This window comes from Castanea sativa, chromosome 2, assembly GCF_040712315.1.
Source record: "Castanea sativa cultivar Marrone di Chiusa Pesio chromosome 2, ASM4071231v1".
Taxonomy (NCBI): domain Eukaryota; kingdom Viridiplantae; phylum Streptophyta; class Magnoliopsida; order Fagales; family Fagaceae; genus Castanea; species Castanea sativa.
In genome coordinates, this window is record NC_134014.1 from 36,522,267 (window position 1) to 36,542,379 (window position 20,113).

The 20,113-nt window shown below is 35.5% G+C and overlaps 3 protein-coding genes across 4 annotated transcripts; 2 read left to right on the forward strand and 1 right to left on the reverse strand.

Annotated features, from left to right (window-relative positions):
* Positions 1-193: 193 nt before the first annotated feature.
* On the forward strand, positions 194-7,210 carry LOC142624735 (uncharacterized). Its single transcript, XM_075798470.1, has 16 exons — positions 194-567; positions 1,082-1,284; positions 1,578-1,657; positions 1,758-1,853; positions 1,970-2,093; positions 2,813-2,871; positions 2,969-3,034; positions 4,022-4,092; positions 4,195-4,291; positions 5,368-5,442; positions 5,766-5,864; positions 6,051-6,194; positions 6,300-6,329; positions 6,446-6,508; positions 6,631-6,708; positions 6,867-7,210. Exons 1-16 carry the CDS (start codon positions 449-451, stop codon positions 6,948-6,950), a joined length of 1,488 nt encoding a protein of 495 aa, XP_075654585.1. The 5' UTR covers positions 194-448; the 3' UTR covers positions 6,951-7,210.
* A 1,019-nt stretch (positions 7,211-8,229) lies between these two features.
* On the forward strand, positions 8,230-11,306 carry LOC142626171 (AAA-ATPase At1g43910). The gene is made up of 2 exons (XM_075799956.1): positions 8,230-9,506; positions 10,491-11,306. Exons 1-2 carry the CDS (start codon positions 8,478-8,480, stop codon positions 11,034-11,036), a joined length of 1,575 nt encoding a protein of 524 aa, XP_075656071.1. The 5' UTR covers positions 8,230-8,477; the 3' UTR covers positions 11,037-11,306.
* A 3,962-nt stretch (positions 11,307-15,268) lies between these two features.
* Positions 15,269-19,910, reverse strand: LOC142623530 (uncharacterized). Of its 2 annotated transcripts, XR_012842166.1 has the most exons (6): positions 19,466-19,910; positions 19,134-19,215; positions 17,594-18,224; positions 17,412-17,484; positions 16,147-16,410; positions 15,269-15,634 (listed from the first exon to the last, which is right to left on the reverse strand). XR_012842166.1 is itself a non-coding variant. In XM_075796967.1 (5 exons), the coding sequence occupies exons 1-5, from the start codon at positions 19,860-19,862 to the stop codon at positions 15,475-15,477; spliced, it is 1,716 nt and encodes a 571-aa protein (XP_075653082.1). In that variant the 5' UTR covers positions 19,863-19,906; the 3' UTR covers positions 15,269-15,474. The 2 variants fall into 2 exon arrangements, 1 of the variants encoding a protein (XP_075653082.1); XM_075796967.1 differs by having other exon boundaries at positions 17,412-18,224; positions 19,466-19,906.
* Between the last annotated feature and the right edge of the window lie 203 nt (positions 19,911-20,113).

Below are 20,113 nucleotides of genomic sequence, written 5' to 3' on the forward strand. Positions count from 1 at the left end.
GAGATTGTTGGACCTTCTCAATCTCAATAGAGATTATTTGGGCTGGCCCAACCAAGCCTAACGATAAGTGATTATTATTCTATTCTGTGCAACTAATAAGTTGTCTAACTAACGTGGGCTAAAAAGCCCAGATAAAAAGCAAGCCCCACCCTAATAATATTAATTAATGTTTATTTTTGGGTAAATTGGGAATATGAAAAAATAAAAAGACATTGAGCTCCACCAGCCAGCCACCAAGAGAAGAGAGGGCTTTTCCCATAAAACTTAAACCCCCCATATAACCGCTGTTGTTTGTTGTTCACCGAGAGAGAGAGACTCCTCAACCTTGGGGCGCTGCAGCTGCTGCTGCTGCTAATTAGCTTTCCTATTTCCTCAACACTCTTGTTAAATACCGCTCCAAGACTCCATTGTGTTTTTGTTGTTGCGTATCCCAAAATTACAAAAGAAAATGATATCATCAATTTCTTGGTTACCCAAAGGAGCCGCCAACCCTGTACCCGCCGTAGCAGACCCTCCTTCCAAAGAAGAAATCGACGAGATCGTCAAGTCCACCGCTTTCGACAAAAGGTCTATTCCTTTTTACCATTCTTTGATTTCATTTACTTACTGTATTTTATAATAATCAGTTACTACTTCAAATTCCAAACCGTTATTTTATTGAAATTAAACACTCTTAATTTATTATGCATGTTGCTTGTTAGTGTATTTTTGTCATTGATTTTGTTCATACAAATGCTGGTGGTCATGCTGTTCAAAGTAAATTTATTGAGAGTGAGAAGAAATATGTATATGTTACAGCAATTAAACATGAGGGCATCGATGAAAATGAGAGTTCAAAGGCGTGTGCGATAATTGTTGAGCTTTTGTTGTGACTATGTGGGATTTGTAGTTATCTTTGAGTTTTCATTGATATGTATGTACTATGTACCGCATTATTACACTGTTCTTACAAGTTGGAGATATGTAAAGAAACATTATTGGATTGCAGAAGAAAAGGTTGGATTTTGATGTTGTTTGTTCTATAAATGTGTTGGTGTAATTCCTGGCTTTGTATACTTATGAGGCTCTTGGGGTTATGTAGTGGACAAAGTGACAATGAGGACGGTGATGAAGATATGGATGGTGATGATGCGTCCAATGAGGCTGGTGAAGTTGCCCAGGCATTAGAGGTAGCAGATGCACTTGGCAGACCTTCCAATACTGCAAAGTCAGGGACTAGTTTTGACAGCATAACTGATGGTTTGAGGGAACTTGACATGGAAAATTATGATGAAGAAGATGATGGTATCCCATCTCCTCTCTCTTAAGTTTTATTTTCTTTTTATTGTATTAAAGAGGAATGGACTATCAAAACATACAGCAGTGTTGAATTATTGTTACATTAATGAAATTGATTCATTTGCATAAATTCCTTAGGAAGTTATGTTATAAATAAGGTTATTTCACCGCCTTTTCCTTGAATCAAATATTGTGTTGGACTTGATTGGTCCCCACATGCCACACCCGCCCACCTACAAAAAGAAAAAAAGCCATATTCAATGTATAACATATTTGCATCTTCTCATGGCTTACTTCAGGCATTGAGTTATTTAGCACGGGGCTTGGAGACCTTTACTACCCAAGTAATGACATGGATCCATATCTAAAAGATAAGGGTGTAAGTCGGATTCCTTCAGTATGCTGTGTTCTTGCTTTTCATTACTTGTTTGCCTTGTGATTCTAAAACATCAACTTCTTTGTTGATTACTCCTTTCCAGGACGATGACTCTGAAGAGGTTGAGGACATGACTATTAATCCAACTGATGCTGTCCTAGTTTGTGCACATAGTGGGGATGAAGTCAGTCAGCTTGAGGTATGTAATAGCTAAAATTTACTTCTTCTCTCTCTCTTTCTCTACCCAGACACCAACACCTTCCCCAATTCTTCAGGCACTCCTAAGTCCTAAGTGATCCCATTGTCTATTTGCAGGTTTGGATATATGAGGAATCTGATGATGGTGATTCAAACATGTATGTTCACCATGATATCATCATTTCAGCAAATCCTCTTTGTACTGCATGGCTAGATTGTCCACTTAAAGGTGGAGAAAAAGGTATGACATACTAATTTTGTTTGAAGTTTGCAGTTCATCCAAGAGCACTGATGCACTTGATTTTCACTGTTATATTTCATTAACTTTTTTTTTTCTTATTGTAATGAAGAGATGGATATCAATGGGGTTGGTCAGGATTCAGATCTGATTGAAATTTAATCTGCCATCATATCCAATTGGTTGCATTGAATGTAATAGATTTTCTCTATTTGTATTTTGACTTGAGTAGATTGGATTAAGATCTGAATCCCATTAAAACACGTACAGGGGTGTGTGCATGGTATAATAAAAAGTCTGAATCCCATGCCAGACTATTGTTTTTTCCACCCTCTTTTTTAGTCTGAACTTGTTTGGGTTGGGTCTACCAAATATAGATTTGAATTTGAATTCCAGCCATTTAATCAGTTTTGGACTGAATTATATCTAATCTGGACTTCTTGACAGCCCTTGTGTGGAATGCAAAAAAGAATTTCAGAAATCTTTGAAAATATTTTTCAATACTTGTTCTAATAAATTATAAAAATAATATGATTAATTGGAAGAGAAAACTATAGCAAACAATGTAGCATATTATATTTTTTTCTTAACTATGAGCTTTCTTTTGGACAAAATTAATCATTCACTTCATAAAGGATGGTTTCCTACAACTTATTTTACACTTGAAGTTCAGTTTGTTTTCTAATTTCTGCAGTTGCTAAAAGATATCTGTCTGTTATCAGGGAATTTTATAGCTGTTGGCTCAATGGAACCTTCTATCGAAATATGGGATCTTGACATTGTATGTTGATTATTAATATTAATCCAGTTGGAGTTTAGACTATAGGTCGAAATAAGATGTCATTGCAAACTTTATAGTTTTGTTCTCTTCTTTTTAGATTGATGAAGTACAACCATGTGTGGTGCTGGGTGGCATTGCTGAGAGGAAGGAGAAAAAAAATAAGGTTTGTCAGTAAATTCCTTTCAAGATTGATGCAGATTGATGTCCATTAAAATTTTTACATGTAAGTGATATGTCCTTGCATGTGGCTTGATACATGTGAAATTATCATGTTGACAGCTTTATGTATTTGGTATGTGTTCAGAAACTAAACTCAATTACATTCACCCCTGAATTGTGTGTATGTTGTAGATATTTTTGAAAAAAAAAATTTAAAAATTTCCTGTTCCAGCAGTTAGCCATTTGTCTGTTAAATTGGAAAATTCATGTGCTAATAATTCAAGAGATTTACTATCATTAGGATAATCCATAAACCCTGAAGATGAGGGAGAGTAACTTGAGATGGTTTGATCATGATCAAAGGAGATTGATTAATGCATCGGTAAGAAAGAGTGAGTTAATTCAATTTTAGGAATGAAAAAGGTAGAGGATACATAAGGAAGTAACAAATACTATGACTCGGGAAAGAATAGAATGGAGGAAAAGAATCCATGTGACCAACCTTGACTAATTTGTGGAGGATACATAGCCGACTCCAAAAAAAATCTGGGACTAAGGTTTTGTTGTTGTTGTTGTATACTTGTATTTTTTTTTTTTTCCAAATGGGATATCAAAGTCTGTTGGTGTGCCTTTTGATGCTTGGTGAATTAACCTGTGATTTCTAGACAGAACGTTTCTTTCTTGGGCTGCTGTCATTTTTATTTTTTATTTTATGGTCATGTTGGTATTAAAATGGGCGTGTCTAGATATGGCTCCAATACACCTGTTTATGCTGAACTTACCTCATAACTCATAAGTGTTGAAAATATCGATTAACTTATCAAAAAAAGAATGAAAAACATCAAGTAACTTCTAAAAAAATTTACATTAATCAAATATGAAGGTTTGTATTCTTATGGTTTCCTTCTTGACCAAATTATGTTTTCATAGACCTGATAAATATTTAATTTCTAGTGAACTTTTTTCCAATTTTATTACTTGCTTGTGTTAGATATCAGTCAAGTACAAAAAAGACAGTCACAAAGGTCCAGTGCTTGGTCTTGCTTGGAACAAGGAGTACAGGTTGCCTTCTACTCTATCTTTTACCTTCTCTTGGCTCATTGGGGTGTGTATACTGGATATAATTCTCTGTTTCTCTTTTGCTTTTTATGAAAAATAACACAGGAATATACTTGCTAGTGCAAGTGCTGACAAACGAGTTAAAATTTGGGATGTGGCTACTGGAAAATGTGATATTACCATGGAGCATCATACGGACAAGGTTAGAATTAAGTCCGATTTTGTATATTTTCTTTTTCATGACATAGTTGAATGATAAATTAGAGCACACATTGTTGCTATCTACTGGTCCAAAATGAAGTACTAATAATATAGGTATGATATCAGAAGCTCCTTTTTGTAGTAGATTAGGCTGATGAGACTAAGCAATTATTAGATAAATTAAGGTTGGTAACTGATGTAAATGGTTATTGATGTTCAGTCTCTGCTGTAAGGGTTATATCTTCTCAAGCTAATTGTTAGGCTTTTGGTATTTGTAAATGGGCTTGTGACCTTGGGTTTGATTTTAGACTATGGATGAGAAACTAAAGGACTAATTATAAATTGAAAAAGACAGACAAAAATGAAGAACAGTGGGGGAGAAGTACTAGCTGAGATGCTAGAAGCCTTCATGCATGACAATCATTCATTATCAGTCTCATTCCAGGCCTGGACAGATCACCATGTATATGTATATATATTCAACTGTATGCTTTGGTTGCATTTGATTATAGAGTTTACCCTTCACCATTTGATTTGTAACATATAAATGCTCTGTTCAGAAAATTCTATGCATTTAAAATATGATAGGAGGAAAATTTTTCCTGTTGGAACATCTTTGTGGGTGGATATTTTATCGAATCTGTCTGTATGAATACAAAATGGCCTTTTTCCAGTAATCATGTGGATTCCATGGTAAATTTCCTTTCTCCAAGCAGACTTTTTTCACTGTGTGCGTGACTTCCTTCCAATCTATTGATCTAAAAATCAATAGATTTTTTTCTCAATTAATTGAGAAAAAAATGATACTAGCATTGTTAAAAGTGTTAGCAAGAACATGAAAGTAAGCCAAGAGCCTTGTAGCTCAGCTGGCACTTTATAGTGTTTCCAACGGAGATGTGTCCAGGTTCAAATCCTCCCCTCCCTATTGTTGTTACTATTGATTTAAAAATAAATATATAAATGAAGCAGGACTCCATATTAGATACCTTAATATTACCTTATGCAATCTTAATAATCTCTACAGCAGACATGTCTAATGAGTTTCTACTTTCACCTTCTTCCTCCTAATCCTTGCAGGTTCAAGCAGTTGCATGGAATCATCATGCACCACGAGTTATTCTTAGTGGATCTTTCGATCGTTCAGTAGTCATGGTAATAAACATTTTACTTGCATTACTTCTTTTTTCCCCTTTGGTTAAAATGTCATCATACTCTACTGCACAGTTATGAAACCTGGATTAAATATCAAAAATATTTATAAAATCAAAAAATCAATTTTAAAAATACGAAACTATTTTATTATATTCAGAATATAAATATGTTCGCCTCTACACGAGCCACCACCAATGGAGGATTTGTTTGCTTGAAATGAGTGATTTGAGGGTTAGGAATTTGGCTTTGTCTGTTAATTTTTAGTTTTTATTGCTCTGAAGATAAAGTGACTTGATGTATTTATCATGTTTTGCGCATTGCAGAAGGATGGTAGAATGCCAGAGCATTCTGGTTATAAATGGTCAGTCACAGCTGATGTAGAAAGCTTGGCATGGGATCCACACAACCAAAACTTATTTGTGGTGAGTGCTTTAGCCCTCTTAGTTGAAACTATCTTCCTATATAGGTGATTTCAATATTTATTTTTGGCTTTCCTTTTGAAGAAGCGAAATTCATTTTTTGTCTGAGGAGACTGTTATTGTTGCTTCAGAATCTTTTTTTAGATATTAGTTTTTGGTTGGAGAGTTATTAAGACGATGTATTCTTAGGTGAGTCTTGAAGATGGTACTGTCCAGGGTTTCGATGTCCGGGCAGCCAAGTCTGATGCAACTTCTCAGTTAAAACCTAGTTTTACTCTCCATGCACATGACAAAGCCGTTTGCACAGTCTCCTATAATCCTTCAGCACCTAATGTACGTAACTATCATTCCCCCCCTCCCCCCCTCATTTCTTGGTCAGATCTTTTGCGTTATTAACTTCCTAGGTATAACTTTCGGTTATGATGGGTTCTTCTACAGCTTCTTGCAACTGGATCCGAGGATAAAATGGTATTTTAAAAATTGTGGCTGTTATCTTATTATTATTATTTGTCATAGACATTCATAAACCCTGCAGATTGTTAATGTTTTGTATTTTTTTGTTGGCTGCTCTTCATTTGGTGCAGGTAAAGCTTTGGGATCTATCAAACAATCAACCTTCATGTGTTGCATCCACAAATCCTAAAGTAGTAAGTGATTATTATAGTTTTTAATATTTGATGTCATGAGGTAAATAAGAATTTATTAAACATCTTATTAGAGCTAATATTGTTCTAGATAAATTCTCATGCTTTTTTGTGGATGTTGTTAGGGAGCTGTCTTTTCCATGTCCTTCTCAGAGGACAGCCCATTTTTGCTGGCTATGGGAGGCTCTAAGGGGAAATTGAAAGTGAGTGAAAAAATCTTGATATTTTGTTACTTGGTTGAGTTTTGTTTTCCTTGTGTAATTGATGATAATGATTGATCTCACTGAGAATTTGTTGGTTGAGTTTTTTTTTTTTCCTTGTGTAATTGATGATAATGATTGATATCACTGAGAATTTGTAGGTATGGGACGTATTATCTGATGATAGGGTCCATCAAAGATTTGGGAACTATATCAAGCGGAAGATACCTCAATCTGGCTCTTGATGTTATTAAATTGGAAGATGAAAGAAATTTTTGTTTCTCATAAGCAAGTCATCTCTGTTTTCGACATGAAGAGTACGTATTTTTATGGAACAGTATTACCTACCAGTAATGTTCTCAAAATTTTGAATATGACATCCCCCACTTTTTTCTTCTTTGGAGGTGTATTTTGTAAGTTTAATCATATAATTTTTGTAGTTTTGTTGTATTCATGGGCGAATATCAAGAAATGTTATAAATGCAATATAAATCGTTCAAAGGAACAGAGAGTGCTTCCTAGCATTCCACAACTTAAATGGGTCACGCTACTTTTGGTATGATCCAAATGAGAATCTGGAAGATATGAAGATTTTAAAACTTCCATATACATACTCATCCAAAAAAGCAAAACTCCATATGCATCCAGCTGGCAAACAAATTGTCTTCCCCATTTGCCGAATACAAACCTTCGAATAAATTGCTACATATTGTAAATTTAAAAATTTTCGTTGAGAATATAGAGTTTGCACCTTATTGGGCCCTTAGGCCTTGCCAACAAAAAATGGACTTGATTTCGTCTTAAGTTGATTACTAATACAAAAACTGATCAATTTTTGACCCGAAAGGTGGCCTTTTGTGGTAGCTGTATTCAGTATTCACTGATGGTGATGGACAGCCTAGTGTAGATGCATAAATAAGATCATCTAATGTTTCAGAAGTCGGGATCCAAATATAGCTCTCTCTTCCAAAAAGTGGTAAAATTTTCCAGCTAGAACTTGCCATTTTTGATACGAGAAAATAAGGCTTGGAGTAGGAGCTACTCTGAGAATCATTGCAGACTTGCAGTGCACATGACACTAGTGCAACAGACTCTAGGCTGCGAAGTGGGGACCTTTCTCTCTTTATACAAATGTGGAAGAAAATGACCGTAGTCACTGTACTGCCACCGAGCACAAAACTATTGTGTTCTGAAATTTCTTTTTAGCAAATCTCATGATTGCATTTTTTTTTTCCTTTTTTTTTCAATGGTTACTAATGTGATAAGTTGTAATTCATTTAACATTACTTTTGCATGAATCATGAACCAATTCTTTTCTCATTTATCAATAACAATGTGTTATAGCCAGGACCCATTGTCCATTTATTTCGCTAGTATGTGATTTGTGTTTTCATAAAATTTTCAATTAATCCCACTGCAAATACTTTATTCTTATTAATAATAGTCTTTTTATTACTAGTTATAAAAGTGTTTGTTATTTGTAGAACATCATTTTCATGTTAAATAGAAAACAATCAAGTTGTGCCGTGACTTGTCCAAATATATATTGCACTGTCATGTGCAAGGGAAAGTCGCATTCTTGTTTGCCGAGTCTCCTTTACAAACAAGTAGTCTCTCTCTGCTTTCTGTATAACTTCTAGTCCCTCTCTTTCTTGCACATTTCTATTCATCTCTCCTTTATAAAATCCACCACTTAGTGTTTGTTGTGTTGAGTTCTCTGTGTGAGCCTGTGTTCCAAGTCGATAACTTTTTGACCAACCCAGAAAAGAAAAATGTCATCTTTCTTAAAGAACTTACCATCCACATCTAGCCTTGTCGCAGCCTATGCCACCATCTCCACCTTTCTCATGCTCCTCAAGAGCATGTTTGATATGATGGTTCCAGAAAAAGCGAGGGAGAGTATAATAGCAATAGTTCAAGAGCACATAATCTCTCGTTTCTTCACAAGCTTCACTTTTGTGATAGAGGAGGAATGGGAGTTTGGAGACAATGCACTATTCCGAGCTGCCATGGTCTATTTGCCTACCAAAATAGGCCCTTCCACCCAAACTGTCCTATTGGGTTTCAAAGAAAAACACAAATTTGAAACACCGCCTGAAACAGGTGTTCCAGTTTGGGGTCATGTAGTGGACGAGTTTGAAAACATGAAGCTCAAATGGACACTTAAATCAAAAAAGTCGAAGAATATGCTTTATTCTCGTGAAAGAAAGTTCTTTCATCTAACATGCAACAAGAATCACAGAGACAAAGTCATGAAGAACTACTTTCCACACGTTGCTCTCACTGCAAGGTCCATCTTGAACAATCGTAAAGGTCTTAGGATTTACACCTATGACCAAAGCCACTGCTATTGGGAATCCACAGCTTTCAAGCACCCATCAACATTTGCAACTCTAGCTATGGAGCCAGACCTGAAGAAGTTCATAATGGAAGACCTTGACATGTTTGTGAATCGGAAAGTATTCTTTGAACGTGTGGGGAGGACTTGGAAGAGAGGGTATTTGCTTTATGGTCCACCAGGAACTGGGAAATCATCGTTGGTCGCGGCAATTGCTAATCATGTACGCTACAATATCTATGACCTTCAGCTTGGAACTGTTAAGTCGGACTTCGATTTGAGGCGTCTTCTTACCTCAACAACCAACCGGTCCATTCTGCTCATTGAAGACATTGATTGCAGTTCAAATTCAAAGGTAGCACAGGAACGTCCCAAGGATAGTGATGACGACGATGATGATGATGATGATGACAATGCCAAAGCCAAAGTCAAGAAGAAGTCTATGCCACCATCGTCTCAAGGGGTGACTAACTAATGCTTTCATAATATCTGTTCTTGCTCATTTCTTCTGGGTTTTGTTTATATAATAATCTTATTCAACAATATTAAGTAATTTGCACACACGTACACATATATACTTCATAAACCCACCTCATCTCACCTCTACCTAATAAATTATATAGATATTGACAAATGTGTGTTATTTGACAATAAGAATAAAGTACATACATTAATTTGTTTACACAAGTTATGAGCAGATAGAATTTCTTACATAATATGATACAATAATACATTGCCATAAATCTCTATTCCCCTCCTACTAGGGCAATTTCTTTTATGGTTTGTTCCCTGCTTTTCTGATTCTGTGCGTTTTATCTTATTCATATGAACCAAAGAGTTAGGCCCTCTTCAAGCTAGTCAAATTGCACTGTACTTGGATCTTACATCGGCCTTAGCTTGAAGCCTACTAGTATTTTTTCCACAATTATTGAAATTGATTAAAAAATAAAAAATACAAATACTCTCTCATTTCACCTAAACAAAAGGTAAAAGAAAATGGAAGGGATCTTATCATAGCGAGGCTGAAAGTTAATTTACTTTACTAGAGCCTAAAATACATGCATATATAGATACACTACAATTACTTGATTAATTCGATGTAATTTTTATTTGGTTAATTGTTGGATATGCTATAGGTATATTCTAATCACTGTATTAGCAAACAATTTGTGAATAGCTTTGGACACTTCATTTGCTAGCTTTTCACATTTATCTTTTATGTTTTGTTTTGTTTTACACTACAGTCACTTGGTTAATTTGATATTTTGTGGTAGTTTTATTTGGTAAATTGTTTGAAATTTTTATTGGTATATTCGAATCATGTATATGTATATATATGCACTGTGTTTGCAAACAATTGTGAATAGCTTTGGACATTTCATTTACCAGCGTTTCACATTTATGTGTTCTTTTTATTTGTCATTTTTTCCTCATCACAATGCAATAGGTGACACTATCAGGGCTGCTCAATTTCATTGATGGACTTTGGTCAAGCTGTGGTGAAGAGAGGATCATCATCTTTACTACCAATTTCAGAGAAAAATTGGATCCAGCTTTAAGGCGGCCAGGACGCATGGATGTTCACATTAACATGGGCTATTGCACCCCAGCAGGATTTAGAGTGCTTGTTTCAACATATCTTGGAATTCAAGAACATGATCTCTTTGTAAGGATTGAAAAGCTTATTCAAGCGGTAGAGATTACTCCTGCAGAAGTAGCACAGCAGATTATGAAGAGTGACCAACCTGAAGTCGCCCTTGAAAGTCTTGTGGAATTTCTTAGTGCAAAGAAGAATGAAGTTGATGAGGCCAAGACCAAGAAGGCAGAAAAAGACACTAAACAAGAGGAAAAGCTTAGTGCAAAGAAGAACGGAGTTGATGAGGCCAAGACCAAGAAGGAAGAAAAAGACACTAAACAAGAAGAAAAACTAAGCGGAGACCAGGATAATGGGCAGCCTAGTGAGAGTGAAATGAGGTCCATTTATCTGACCTAGATGTAGCTAGGTGACCTGAATTTTACTAACAATATCTTTTGCTTCCTGTTTATTAGCTTTTCCTAGAAGAAATACAATGGAATGACATAACTGGATACAGAACAACTGAGGAGATGCAATACTTATGTGTTAGCACTCGAGACATCAAGATATTATTAGTCTTTATTTTCATTAAGTCTCTTTACATTAGTTTTTACATTTTTATTCTCATCTGATTTTCTAGAAAAGAAAGAGCTGTAATGTAGCCTATGGCCATAAGCTTTTAAATTAAATTTCTTAATTTATCTGTGTGTCCTTAATTTGTCATGTTGTTATATCAATTTTCATTAGATAATAAAGTTTAATTTTTACTAATACAAATATATATATATATATATATATATATATATATATATATATATATATAAAATTGATTCAGGTTTAGCCCTATGCTTTTTAAATTATATTTCTTAATTATGTTTGTGTGACCTCAATTTGTCATATTGTTATCACTTTTTACTAAACAATAAAGTTTAATTTTTTAAAAAGAAAAAAGAACATAATTGATTCAAATAAGTGTAATCTAAGTAACCTATGGCCCTATCTATGATTCTATATATCTATATCTATATCTATATATATAATACTAAAAGCTGAAACTTAGTATTTATTGTTACTGAATTCATGTTGAGCTATATTATTTTAGCATTTTAGTCGATTTCAATTTGGTTCAGTTCATTTATGGGTCATTCACCGATTCAAATTTGGAGTCTATCGCTATAGTTCTCTCATTGCTTTACTTGCAACCTTTTTCTCTACCTTCATGGGTCGCCATCCTTTCCTCCCTGTATGTCTAGCTCGGAAATCAACTTATTTGGACTGTCCTTTTTGGATCTTATATATAGCAACTCTTTTTTGTGGAGATCGTTGTCATTTTCTCTATTTTAGAGTTTGAGCCTATTTGGATAGGTGTTTGTGTGGAACAAACGCGCATTTTTGGAAGAAAACGCAAAACAATGTGTTTGGTCTCACGTTTTCAGCAAAATATGTTTTTCAAAACGGTAAAAAATCAAGTTTTAAAACCGTGCCTCCAACTAGCTTTTTATGAAAACACTAGTTTCAAACTCATCACTCAAAAGCAACACAAATGTTTTAGGGGTCTCAATACCTAATATACCCTCAAGTATTTGCTTAATAACAAATTTATCAACTATGAAGCATGGATGTGGCTGGGAGGGTGCCGCACCAGAGCTGACGCGAGGTGCACCGTCCGACGCGGCTACCCGCTCGTCGGTGCCGCGTCTGAGCTTTTTTTTTTTTTTTTTCACGGATTCGCGTTGACTCGGCTTGATTCGTGCCGATCCAAGCAGATTCAGCCAGAATCAAGCCGTATTGGCAGAATTAGGTCGTATCGGCCGGCGACCGATACGGCCGAAATCAGCCTTCAACCATGCCGGAATAGCAAAATCGGCTTTGAATGAGGCCCAAACATCGTAAACCAGTCCTTCCTCAATTTTATTTTGAATATTTGTTGCTTCTTGTGTTTTCTTTTTTGTTTTGTGTTTCTTGCCTTCTTCTTTCTTTGTTATGTGAATCAAGGCATAGTAATGTATTTTTTAAAAATATTTTAATAGTAAAAATATATAGAAAGTTAATAATTTTTTAATCACCGCACCTGCACCCTACTTTTTCAAAAATTGCCGAGTTTTGCACCCGCATCCGCACCCGCACCCGAATCCGGAAACGCACCCGTGCTTCATAGTTTATCAACCTTTAAAATTCTCACCTGTGTCTGATCCGACTCTCCAGTGCTTGCAACTCCTTGGCAGAAGTAGCTTTGCTGGAAAGAAGATCATGCGACACACACTAGAAGTGGTGAGAATGAGTTCAATGGTGAACTCTGCAAATTATTTAGTTGAGAAGAGACCCACTGCTCTCTCTCTCCCTCTATTTGGTCTCTTCACTTTTTAGACTTTTTACTTCTCTTTTTTGTGGTTGATATTAAGTAGCAACATATATAATATTACTACTTTGTTTAGCTGTTTTTACCACTGTAGTGGGGATCATATATAAAAAAATAATAATAATAAAAAGCTTTGTAGTGGGGCACAGCCGCACAAGGGAAGTGATGGTACTAGGTAACTATGTTAACATGTTTAGCATGAACTACATTTAAAACGACAGTATATCCTCAACATCAAAATTAAATTTTTTTTGGTAATTTGCACCCACAACAAAATATTTATAGTTTTTAAACCGCAATTTTCACAAGTTTTACCAGATGTTTTATTGTGGCTTTCAAAATTATGTTTTCAAAACGTACATTTTAAAATCGTTATTTTTTAAAAACACAGTTTTCAAAACAACCTATTCAAACAGACCCTTTATGTCATAGGATTGAAATTGTGTTGGTCATCTATTTATGGTTTCCAATTTGTAATGCTATTTGATTATAAGCGGTTCACTTCTCAATAGCCCTATTTGCTTAGCTATTTTACTTGTAGTTTTCTCTAAGAGTCCGTTCGGTTAAAGGAGTGGAAAAGTAGGAAGATGAAAAATTGTGAGAGGATGGAAAAGTGGGAGGATGGAAAATATTTAGTTTTTCCTCTTGTGTGTTCGATTGGAGGGGTGAAAAAGTAAGAAGGTGGAAAACTCTTTTGTTTGGTTGGAGAGAAATAGAAATTGATGGAAAATATAATTTATATAAATTGACTATTATACCCTTGTTATATAAGTTGGAGAGTAATACTATCATTATTGACTTATTAATGCTACCGTTATTAATTAATAGTAGTATTTAATTAATTAGATGGACACGTGGCAAGTTTTTATTGGTGGAGTATAGAGTGGAGCAGGAAAAGTGGGACAGAAGATTTGGACTCGGTTATGAATGAGTTGGTGGGAAGGGGGCATTTTTGTAAAAGTGCTACTCTAGCACTTTTCTCCCCACATTTTCCTCCCAATTTGGGAGGAAAAAAATGTGGGTCCAGAAAGAAAACTTTCTTCCAAGTTTTCCATCCTTCATATTTTCCTTCCCCAACCGAACAATGAAAAACAACATTTTCCACCCTATTTTCCTCTTTCTATTTTCCATCCTCCTTGTTTTCACCCCAAACAAACACACCCTAAGGGTGTGTTTGGTTAGGGTGAAAATAGAGATGTGTTTAGTTGGGGTGAAAGTAGGGAGGATGAAAAATAGGAAGAGGAAAATATGGTAGAAAATATTGTTTTCCACTATTTGGTTAAGGAAGGAAAATAGGAGAGACAGAAAATAGGGAAAAAAGTTTTCCCTCCTAGGCCCACTTTTTTTATTCTCCCAAATTTGGAGAAAAATGAGGAGGGATGAAAAATTCATTTTACACAAATACCCTCTCCCTACCCCTCACATATTATGTAATAAAGGTATAATAATCAATTTATATAAATTACATTTTCCATCATTCCATTTTTCTCTAAAATCAAATAAAAGAGTTTTCCACCCTCCCACTTTTTCACTCCTCCAACCAAACACATATGAGAAAAAAATCAAATTTTTTCTATCCTCCCACTTTCCACTCCTTCAACCAAACGGACACTAAGGGTTTGTGTTCTCCCTAACATATCCACCATGTAAATACCTATAAAATTATTCTTACCTATCAAAAAAAAATTTATATTAACAATAAATTTGCTACCAACTTCATTAAAAGAGAGAGAGAGAGAGAGAGAGAGAGAGAGAGAGAGATCTACCATCTTTAAAAATCCACTAAAAAAAAAAAAAAAAAAGACTAACATGAAGGAATAGATTTTATATATCAGATGGACGTAGCATGTATAACCAACATGGACCTCTCTCTCTCTCTCTCTCTCTCTCTCTCTCTGCATGTTTAGAAGGATAATGAAAAATCCATTGTCCTCCAGGAGAGCATGCCCTTGGCATCTCTTGGCCTACGCTTCTATATCTTCTTTCCTTATACTAAGCACAATCTTTAACCGAAAATTCCCACAATGATTAAGCAACTATACCTCCTGATTCTGTGAGTATGTTCCTGTTTCTCCTACCACTTCATCTACAGACCTGCCATGACTTATTTGCATAGCAAAAGTGGTCCAGGGCATGCACCTTAGGTAGATGATTTTATGAATAGAGATTAGTCTTTTAAAACCATCGAATAACGAAAATACTAATTTTACTTTGCAATGCAAACAGCTGAGCCAAATAGGCACGAAGTGTTAATACAATTTGTGTTAGCACATACTTAATGATTTTGGTATTTGGACTCCTTTAGAACTTGGAAAAATCTATTTTGTTACTCTTTGATATCATCAATGTTTAATTTTTGAAGAATCACGAGAACTAAAATTAGAGAGTGCATTTTCTTGGTCTTCAAATAAGGTTAGACCAGAAACAAAGCTCTATTCCTTGCCAAACATCAAGTTTGAAGTTACAGAAGATCTAAGCCATTCAAAAGGCGTACTATTACCTCTGTATAGATGACAAAGATAAACCCTGGAGGCAAGAACATGACGGTGGAAGTAAATCCTTTCCTGACACCAGGGATTTAATTAGTTCTTTTATTTGGCGTGTCAACATGAAAACTTCATCGGCTAAATTCTTTGTTTCCCAGTCTTTTATCATCCTGCATACACCTCAGTTACATTAATAAGTATAGAAGCATTGGAGTGAGGGAGGGGCAAAGGAACTCTCAGATGAAAATTTAGATTTCACCAAAATGGTAAACACATGAAACATAAACATGTCACGAAAACAAAGGATGCATGTTTTTCTAAGGCAAATTTTAGGAATAGGATGGAAATAAAATTATATTTGGTCATCTCAAATGAAATAAAAAAGTAGATGAGACTAAATATCAGTTCAAATTTCTGATTGCCACAGGACAACAACTATCTCCACAGAGAAAGTGCTGCTGGTTTGTTTGTGTCAACAATGTTACGGTGAAAATAAAATGTAGTTCGCCTTTCTGTTGAATATGGTACTATTATCAATCAAGACTGGAAGGCATAGGCTTTCAGTCCACACAGTCCCTCCCCATTCCCCCCCCCTCAACACCAACACCCTCCCTCTCCCGTTTTTATTCAATCATGATGGAGTTAAAAACAGATACCAAAAGAGCAAAATCAATTAACCAACCTTGAATGAAAATCTGTGTTTTTGCTGCAGTCAGAAAAAAGCACCTTCATGACAGGGCATAGATCCATCTTTGAAATTGGTCCTGTGTTTGCCCCCTCTGCAGCCACACAGAAACCAGTACAGGACCAAGAATTTGGATTTAGAAGAACAATTTGCAGCAAGGGAGATTTGGTTTTCACATCCCTAACCACAGTTCGATATGTTGATTCATCCTCTGCACTTTCCAGGAGCTGACTTGCAAACATTCTTTCCAAGGTATACTTCCTGTCCATAAAAGCAAAAAAAATTTAAGTACTGAACTTTTGACAATCAAATTAATAGTCAAGAATAAAACTTCAAAATTTATTCTGCCTCCAAAAAAACTCCTATTCAAGGTATATCTACAGTGACTAGTTAAAGAAGAACTGAAAATAATAGCCCAAATTATAAGGAGGGAGAGAGAGAGAGAGGACATGTAGCAGCATCAATAGAATTTAGATACATGCAGCAGCACCATAAGAATGTCTCTCTTCAACAAGTTTGCAATGTTATATCTTGGGATCTATGATTTGTAGTGCACTTCTTCTATTTGAAATGTCACATAACTGTGACTTTTACATACTTCAGAGACCCAAAAAAAAAATCGCATTTTAAAATATATATGCAGAATGCAGTACATAAAGGTATAATGAATTTTTTCTAGACCTTCTGTCTAATTTCCTAAGTATTACCATGTTTGATTCTTTTTCAAGCAAACATACACTCAAACATACGTAAACACAAGTTTTTTTTTTTTTTTGGTGATAAGTACATGTAAACATGAATTTTAATATTACAAATTCACAAATATATATATCATGTCTAGATTTTTTTGGAGTAGCCAGGTCCATGTCAAAACACTACAAGCCCATAATCTAAGGACATACATTCAGTTCCATAAAACCCTCAGCAGTTGTTCTTGCACCTTAAAGGACAATCTACATAAGCAAATAATACTACTTTCTAGATACAAATGTACATGTGCAATTATTTTTAGAGCTCAAGTCTTTAGGGATACTTAAATTAGTTTCCATTGAGATTGAATCTTATAGCTAATCTAGCCAACAACTCCAATCACAGTCATCTTCCCTAGTTTGAGCTCAGAGCTTGAACCACTTAGCACCTGAAAAATACTTCTAAATTGAAGAGTCCAAATTTTGCATAACAAGGCTGATTAAAAATGAATAAAACAACCAAAATCATACTAAAGACAGAACTGTAGGAACTGTAGATCACTTTTTGCATACCTGAATAAATCCCCTGATCCACTGACTGGCAAACAAGTGGAAACATAACATTTGAACAATCGAACTCCAAAATCTACAGGTGCATAACCATTGCCACAAGGGTAAGCTCCAAGAAGAGATGAACATTGAGGGCAAACATATTCAATCCACTCAACATCTACTGAATAATTGAAGGATCTAACCATGAAAATATTTCCAAGAAAGCCATTGAGAAAAGATTTCTGATTTGCCTTGATCTCTGTAGTTTCAGATACCTGATGTTTCCAATCTTTATCAACATGATTTATAACTTTACTTTCCACATGAACACAACAACCAGGTGCTGATGCCACATCTTTAGAGAGATCTGAATCAACTGATTCTAGCAACAAAGGAAATGAAGCATCATCATTAGTTTCTTCCTCAGTAACTTCACAACAGAATTTTGCAGCAAAATTTTCGTCCTTAAAATGCATCAACTTTGATTCATCAGAAGCAGGCATTTCCTCACTTGGTTCATCACAGGTTATGACTCTTCCACAATTACTTCTAGAATCTAGACTTGCTTCAGTAAATACATTATCACCATTGAAATCTAGTTCAGGATCATACCTCTGGCATCCAACCTGGTCAGGAAATTTCCACTCCATAAGGTCATCCTTGCAAAGGGTAACAGTCGTAGAACTTAAGTGGCACATACCCTTAGCATATGTATAAGAATTTGCATACCCATTCACCAGCTTCTCACTTACACCTCCAAAGGAACAACAGCAATTTCCAAACCAGTTATCAGCCGCCTCTCTCCAGTTGACTGATGGCATTTCCACAAAATTTCTGCGTACATAAATTTAGTGGGCAAAAATAATGTTATATGGATTCAAATAGTTGAATGCAAGCTACCAAGTTAGGGTAGCATATATAAGAACCCTGTACCTCTGGAACAATCATATGTAAGGTCCAATGAAAGTCTGTAAACTAGCTGACCAATAGCAGTGGATTTTTCTTTTCAATTTATTCAAAGAAAAATCAAATAGAAGATTTTAGAAAAATCAGATCTCAGTAAAGGAACCAAAAACTTGAACCAAATTGGATTTAACAAAGAAACAAAATGAAGGCATAAAAGCGGAATAGAACCATATGTTAAGTAGCCTCATGGTCCCATGTCATAACCATGCACCTAGATAAGTAAATATATCAGTCTTTACACCTCTAATCCTCTTTTGCATTACATGTTTGATGATTGTAAGTTATTCATGCACCCATCCACCTTGTTCACATAATAGGAGGGACCACTTGAGTTAGAGAGCTCATTGGTTCTTTGATTAAAGTTATGGGCCATGGAACTTCCAATGCAAGTTCAAGACGCAAATCTGGTGGCAATAGTAAAGTGGCGAAGTTGTCTTGAACTAAAATGGCAAGAAATATTAGCAATTACTGATTAGCAAATATATTGTTAAATTGTTACGTGTAGACGCGTTTAATATAGTGTACGTTTGTCGCTAGCTTTTTCTTTTGATTTTTTTTTAGTTTATTTGCTTATGTACATTGTTTTAAGTCTCCCCTTTTCTGTAAATATATTTTAATAAACGTTTTTTTTTTAAAGGTAACAAATTTGCGACTTTAATAAACTCTTAACAAATAAACAAATACATAGTTTAACTCGAAATAAATAGCGAGATATACTAGTGAGCAGTGAATATAGTGTAAATTGATGAACATAAGCATAGTAGCATAATAAGTTACCTGAGAGGAGTTTTAGTCAGCTTGAATGAGCAACTTCTACAGTGAAAATGAACTCCTTCACTAGAAGATAGCGTCTTCAGATCTGAACCACACAACCATTAGCACCAAAGAACCAACATTTTCTTAGTAGGCTAAACAACAAATTATAGCAAAGCGAAAAAATCATTCATATGAACTTCATTCTCTACAATGAAGCTGATTACAATTACATCATAATAATAACATGATTACAATTACTCTAATTTTCTTATATCTGTTTCCCTAACTTTCACGGCAACCAAACGCATTCGAATTTCGTTAATATCTTGTTAAAGCTTTAAAAGAGAGCTCACCAGAGTCCATTTCTAGCGGCTTCAAAGCATCGAAGGAAGCATTTTCCAAACCTTGAGAGAAATTCAAGACGGAATCGAAGCTGGAAACGATTGGATGATCGACAGGAAGAAGAAGGACGAGCTTGACCTGAATGTGATCATCGAAGGCTGTGAAACTGAGCGGCGACTCAGGGTCGAGCAAAACCCTGGGAATCGGAACCCTAAGCGAGACGTGGCGGTCATCGAACCAGCTGAGCTGAAGCAGAGATTGTGAGAGATTTGGGTCGACCTTGAGATTTTGGCACTGAATTGAGGGCTTAGTGTGGGAATCGAAGAGGAATAAGCGGAGGATTGGGATTTGAGATTGAGCTTCCCATGTGAACCGCCATTTTCTAGGGTTTTCTTCGGCAGAGGACATTGCTGTACACTGTGCGAGTTTTGATTTTGCCCGCTTAAAAACGGAAACAAACACAAATGCTTGAAGCTCCAAAATGTGTTTCCCAAAATATCCCTCTTGGACTTGGGCTTTTTGTTAACAGACACTTCAGTCTAAAAGTAACGGCCTTATAACTGAACGACTCGTAGTGTGGAAATGCTTCTGCTGTGCGACACATAGTGAGACCAGAAACGACACAGTCGTATGGACATGCAATGCTTAGACAGTAGCAG